Source organism: Agrilus planipennis, unplaced genomic scaffold, assembly GCF_000699045.2.
Source record: "Agrilus planipennis isolate EAB-ADULT unplaced genomic scaffold, Apla_2.0 scaffold65, whole genome shotgun sequence".
Lineage (NCBI taxonomy): Eukaryota > Metazoa > Arthropoda > Insecta > Coleoptera > Buprestidae > Agrilus > Agrilus planipennis.
In genome coordinates this window covers 260,183-266,612 of record NW_020439271.1, presented here as the reverse complement: position 1 = coordinate 266,612, position 6,430 = coordinate 260,183, and the positions used below count along the sequence as shown (strand labels likewise).

Here is a 6,430-nt window from a genome sequence, read left to right as displayed (position 1 = left end):
ATATATGATACTAGTTATAATTAAAGTATGGAAAAAATCGAATGTGGGGACTAAAAAAGGCAATCATCGCAATATTTTAACAGTTCTAAAAGAAGAAAACTTTACCTGAGATAATGTGCTGGAATGTAGATGAGCACTCTGTATGTGAAGTTCTAGATTCTGTATGAGAACTGAGGGGCCAGTAACCCAACCTAGCCTTAAGCCGGAACTAAGAACCTTTGAGAACGAATCAAAATGAAGAACACGTCCTTCGGTATCTAAAGAAAGAAATGATGGCGGAGATGGACCATTGAAGTGAATAAAATAGTATGCATTGTCTTCTAAGATGATAATGTTATAATCGCAGCAAATTTTGTAGATCTCCTTACGGCGTTCCAGCGGAATTGTTGCACCACATGGGTTTGAACCTATAAAAACAACAAATATAAGGATTAAATGAAGATATTTTCGGAAAAATTTTTGAAATTTTATGACTATTAAATAGTGACTTCACAATTCTATAATTGATTAATTTTATCTACCTGTCGGGTTAAGATAGATCAATTTCGGCATTTTTAATTCCTTATCAGCGGTGCATCTTTTCTTCCAATCCTCGAGGGCGTTCTTGAGCATAATGGGGATTATCCCATTTTGATCTTGTGGCACTGGTATCAGAGATGCTTTAAATGGCTTCAACTGAAATAATGACATGCTAAAATGAGCTAACAAATACTTTTATCATCTTAAACAAACGTTTGTTATTGAGCCATGAGATTATGGTAGTTTTATAAACACGTCCGTATCCGTTCTTTTACAAAAGATTATTTATAGAAAGGTCAGTTTCACAATTTTATAGTGATAACAGCGATAATATTCGTCTTTATCGGGGTGACAAACAAATTAGGTGCTTCATTACCAAGATTAAGGTTGTATTAGCTTATTGTATTGTAACTGTCTATTACTTACAATTCCTTCTATGCCTGCGTAGAGTGGGTTTTGTACTAGAATAGGATCGCCTTCTTCTAACATCATTTCGATACATTTGCTAAGACCATCTTGAGATCCGTTTGTAACGATGAGTTCGCGAGCTTCCCAATTTGGCGGCTGATGGACGTAATAGGTAAATTCTGATAGTGTTTTAACTAATGGTGGATAACCCCTCGTTGGAAGGTACTGAAGGGCGCTGCCCAGTTGCGGTCCTCGAAGGGTAAAATTGGAACCATCTTTCAGTTGGACAGTAATTTTTTCAAAGGGAAACGTTGCTTCATTTGGCATACCTTCTGCTAGAGAAATTGCTTCTTTCGGGGCATTGTAGTTCAGTTTTGCTAAAAATAAAACTAGTTTTTACCTTTCGACGTTTTAACATTCTTCTTGATCGCAACTTTTATCAATTTGTATTTATCATGTCAACAGGTTTAACCGCCAAGATGGCATATATAATCTTTAATTTGTTTAATTTCAAAGTTTTCAATTATGAGTGTGCATGCTTCTATATATATATATATATAAAGGGGTTGGTGTAAATTCTATCCGAAATACACTAATGACTTTCTAGAGCTGGAGGTACGTAAATTCAGTTCCTTAACCCAGCGACATGGCTTAGAAGTAGAAGACTATTGCTTAACCACCGGTTTGATTCCGGGTCCCTCTGTCCTATCCCAAGTTTTTTTCTGTGGTTTCATTAATATTTCACAGATCTTCATTTCATCCGTAGATGACTTCCCGCACTATTACTATGTGGCTCAAAGACTTTAAAGATTTCCTTCCGATATATACCTATACTTCAAGGTGCAGAAGTGCTTTGTCGTGTGACCAAAGTTTACGTAGATGGTACATTTAAAAAGCTGTCCCAATATATTTACTTTTCATACATTGAAACAAGATTCATAAATATATACGGAGAAAACGAAAAACTAAAATTTACCTAAATATTAAAAGGATATTTACAATTTATCCCACTCGCCCGTTGCTTCGTAAGCGAAAATAATAAAAATTACAATTTGGACCCGAATTTGTAAAAATAAAATCCCAGCAGAAATAAATTTACTAGGTATTTTAGTTGATATTACAAATTTAATTTTAATAAGTAAGAAACTTGAAATAATTTTTAAAAAAGCATGTCAAAATTGAGATTATTACAAGTTACCTAATAAATTCTACTATTTCTACGGCAANTTACAAATTTAATTTTAATAATTAAAAAACTTGAAATAATAATTTTTAAAGAAATATGTCAAAATTGAGATCATTACAAGTTGCCCAATAATTTTCTACTATTTCTTAGGCAGATTCAGTCATTTACATCGAAAATTGTATTTTTTTGCATTGTTATTTAGTTTTCTCCATGTACCTCTCGTATTTTTCTTACTTCCTGTTGTTAAAACTGCAGAGACCTATATTAAATGCTTCAAATGTGTAGTCGTTGAATTTGCAAGACTATAGAATATCAGTTTTCACCACAAAATGTTTTTGTGGACTTTAAGAAAACAGTTCCTATTACAGTGAAATCTGTTGTAGTTAAATCACAGATAAAAAGTTGATGTTTTCATCTAAGCCAAGTCTGATATCGAAAAACTCGATCTCTTGATCTTTCCACCGAGTATAGAACAAAATCAGAGGTAGCAAGTTTTGTTCAATGCTTTTTAGACTCCCGTATGTTACACTTAACGATGTCGTTTATGTTTTTACTGACTGTTTAATGACACTTGTTCTAGAAGATCGATTAGCGAATGATTTTTTTAGACTAGAAAATTATATCTTTATATCTGAGGAGGCCGCTTTTCCACCGGAAATATGGGCAGAGTTTTCTTGTTTAACTTACTACTCTTTAAATCTAGACATGAAGGTCTACCTGAATCCAATTTCATCGACGGCTAATGAAGGAATTAAAATTACCAAAAAAACAGAAGCATGTAACTATTTCATTTTCTGTAGTCGATTAATTGTTGTACTTTAATTTGTATATTATTTTAATTAATTAATCAGAAACGCTTTAGAATTTCGTATTCAATTAGTAACTTCATGCCCCAAACAACCAGATTTTGTTTTCATTTGAATTCACGTTTGGTGATAAAAACTATATACCTAACTATTTAGGGTCGTTTTGAAAGGACACTGATATAAAGTTTTGTACTAATTACTGCAATTTTCTTTGTTTTTCTGATAGATGTTAATATAAATTGCAAAATACGTTATTTTATACAGCATTTATATTTAAAACATATATATCAAATATTGGAAGGTTANAAAAAAATAACTATTCCAGTAATTATTTTTTGAGGGTCCAACATATAGGTTTAGTTGAGTATGTAATACCGGTTTTTGTCGACGTTCCTGAACTTAAAACACAGAAGTTCTTCATGTATTAACATGATGAATTTATTCAGTATGTATGTAACCGTCGCTAAGATTGAAAATTTCTTTAAAATTGCATCATTCTCGCGATTTATTTTTGTGGCGCAAACTTGACTCTTAGCTAATATCAAATTTTTATATCACTATTTTGCATGAAATTTGTTGACTTTACTTCTGATAAAGACATTTTTTTATTTTGATTGATTTATCGGTTATTTGAGATCTATAGAATATTTACAACGTAAAAAAAATCTCAGCCATCATATACCTACCCTAATTAGTAACTTAGCTGCATTTACGATTAAATATTTAAAATAATCCCGTGTTTGGTTTAAAGATGGTCGATTGCTATCAATAAAAAAAGGAGGTCTCATAAAAGTTTTTCATAACAATGTATATGTCGATTCGTGGCTGCGGGGGATTTTATGAAATAAAACACGTTAAAACATTCATTTATTAATTAATTTTTGTTACAATTGTTATGCCCTAATGTAAGGATGCCTACGAAATTATGACAAATTCTTCATGTATCTGTATCAGGTCATCGAACTTTTCTCAAATAAAATTAACGACAGTAGATAAAGTTAGTACGTATCAGAATAAGGGTTCCCAGTACTGTACAACGTACTGATAATTAATATAAGTAATAGTTAATTTTTATTTACCCTAAATTCAGTTTGACGCATACGTACTTGGTAAGATTGTATTTTTACTTATGTTGTTATTTTACAGCTTTTTAATTCACCAACTAGGATCATTCAGATATACACATCTACAAACCCATTCATAAGTGCCTTATCGTTATCTTTAAACATTGCAATTTTCTACAAACGTTTATAAGAAATCAATCTTTCGAAATTGTTGCTTAACATCTACGTTAACTTATTTACCATAAAATTCGTTATTTTCTATCTGGAACTGATTGCGACATTTTAAAAGGAAAAATATGACAAAAACACGTTTATCTTAACTGTCCTTTTGAACTCATTATTTTCTCAAAATATCGTGTAACAGAAAAAGTAGTTAAAGAAATTTTACAAGAAAAAGGTAAAAAAGCTACTTCTTATTACATATTTAGACTTCTGAATTTGCACCGCGTCATGCTGCGTCTATTTCCAGCGTTTCGTCCTTTTTCACACGAGACATCCTCAAAGCTTTTCTGTTAGTGATGCATAATTTCAAACAAAAAACCTACAAGACTGAATCGGAAAAAGTTCTTCTACTTCAGAAACATGAAGATTTCTTGTATGATTCAGGACAAAATATCAGAGCTTCAGAAACCACTCGCGGAATTTTATAATTCAAATTTACTTAATAAATATCGGTGTTGAAGATAATTAGAAGCAGTAATTAGGTATATTTAAATTCGAAAAAAATAATTTATAAAAATAATAAGCAGGTACTTACTGAGCTCTCTTGTTATATTGGGTCGTCTTCTTCCAGAGAACGGTTTAATGAAATTTCTGTAATCCATTGTTGTCTCCATCTTATTATTGTTTTAGACCACAAGTTCTTAATACAAAATGTAAATAATATGTATTGACGAAATACTGGCAGTAACAGCAATATTGTAATTGATAATAACTAACAATTATTCCAGTTCCTCACGCGTCGAATTAAATATGAATGGTATATACAAGCCCGATGCCTGATTTTATAAGAAATGCCGGCAGTGGATGATGTAATAGTTAGGTCTTGAGTGTCTATACTATACAAACAAGAGTGTACATAGAACAACACACATAAAACTTTCTCATCAATAGCATGATGAAATTATCGCTTCAACTAAATAAGATTCGGCGATTTTTGCGTTGGCGCGCGCTTTGGCGAATGTCATTGCCACCTGTGTTTTGATACATTATCAATACTATCAAGAACTTAAAGCAAAAAACACGTATGTATATATATACACATGCAATATACAATTATAACGTTTTTAAAAATCGTAAATTTTATTCTTTTCATTCAATTCTTCAAATTAAAATAAATTCATAAAAAAAAGCTAATTCTAATGCATAATTTAGTAACATGACTACCTAACGATATATTGTATTTTATACGTAAAGTTTTTGTAGCGTAACATAATTGCTATCAGAAAATCGCTTCAAATCGACAAAATTTCAAGTTGTAATTTTTACTTAATTATTATCTTACTTCCTTTAGACATTTTCTAAAATATATAAGTATCAGAGGTGCTTATCTACATTTCTAAATAGTTTTGTAAATTTAAGTAAACGAACGAATTAATTTTATATAGAGAAATTCTGAATGTTGAATTGTAACGATAAGACAATTTTAACAAAGGTGAAACTCAATATACCACAAAATTTGGGCATTCGACAAAAATTTTAATATTATTTGTGAAGTAAGTAAACGAATAAATAATCACATTTGTACCGCCTTTATATCACTTATACTGAAATTCTTATTTTATTACATAAATGCAGTAACTTGTAGCACGCTTAATATTTTATTAATTGCTCTTCAATTGTAATATGAGTTAAGTACTTATTTTCAGCCTTGACTTCACCGTATATATTACAATTTAAGAATGTAGAAAATTTACCTTAAAAATAATATTATTTTAAAAAAATAACTATTCCAGTAATTATTTTTTGAGGGTCCAACATATAGGTTTAGTTGAGTATGTAATACCGGTTTTTGTCGACGTTCCTGAACTTAAAACACAGAAGTTCTTCATGTATTAACATGATGAATTTATTCAGTATGTATGTAACCGTCGCTAAGATTGAAAATTTCTTTAAAATTGCATCATTCTCGCGATTTATTTTTGTGGCGCAAACTTGACTCTTAGCTAATATCAAATTTTTATATCACTATTTTGCATGAAATTTGTTGACTTTACTTCTGATAAAGACATTTTTTTATTTTGATTGATTTATCGGTTATTTGAGATCTATAGAATATTTACAACGTAAAAAAAATCTCAGCCATCATATACCTACCCTAATTAGTAACTTAGCTGCATTTACGATTAAATATTTAAAATAATCCCGTGTTTGGTTTAAAGATGGTCGATTGCTATCAATAAAAAAAGGAGGTCTCATAAAAGTTTTTCATAACAATGTATATGTCG

The 6,430-nt window shown here is 30.5% G+C and overlaps 1 protein-coding gene across 1 annotated transcript in view; it reads right to left on the bottom strand.

The window, feature by feature from the left end:
• The window catches only part of LOC108734116 (kynurenine/alpha-aminoadipate aminotransferase, mitochondrial-like), a 7,978-nt gene extending 3,005 nt beyond the window's left edge, over positions 1-4,973 (bottom strand). The window contains exons 1-4 of the mRNA XM_018465514.1: positions 4,741-4,973; positions 946-1,304; positions 522-675; positions 106-407 (exon numbers count right to left, since the gene is read on the bottom strand). Of these exons, the coding sequence (XP_018321016.1) occupies positions 106-407; positions 522-675; positions 946-1,304; positions 4,741-4,819 (894 nt within the window). The 5' untranslated portion in view covers positions 4,820-4,973. The remainder of the gene's footprint in view (positions 1-105; positions 408-521; positions 676-945; positions 1,305-4,740) is intronic.
• Between the last annotated feature and the right edge of the window lie 1,457 nt (positions 4,974-6,430).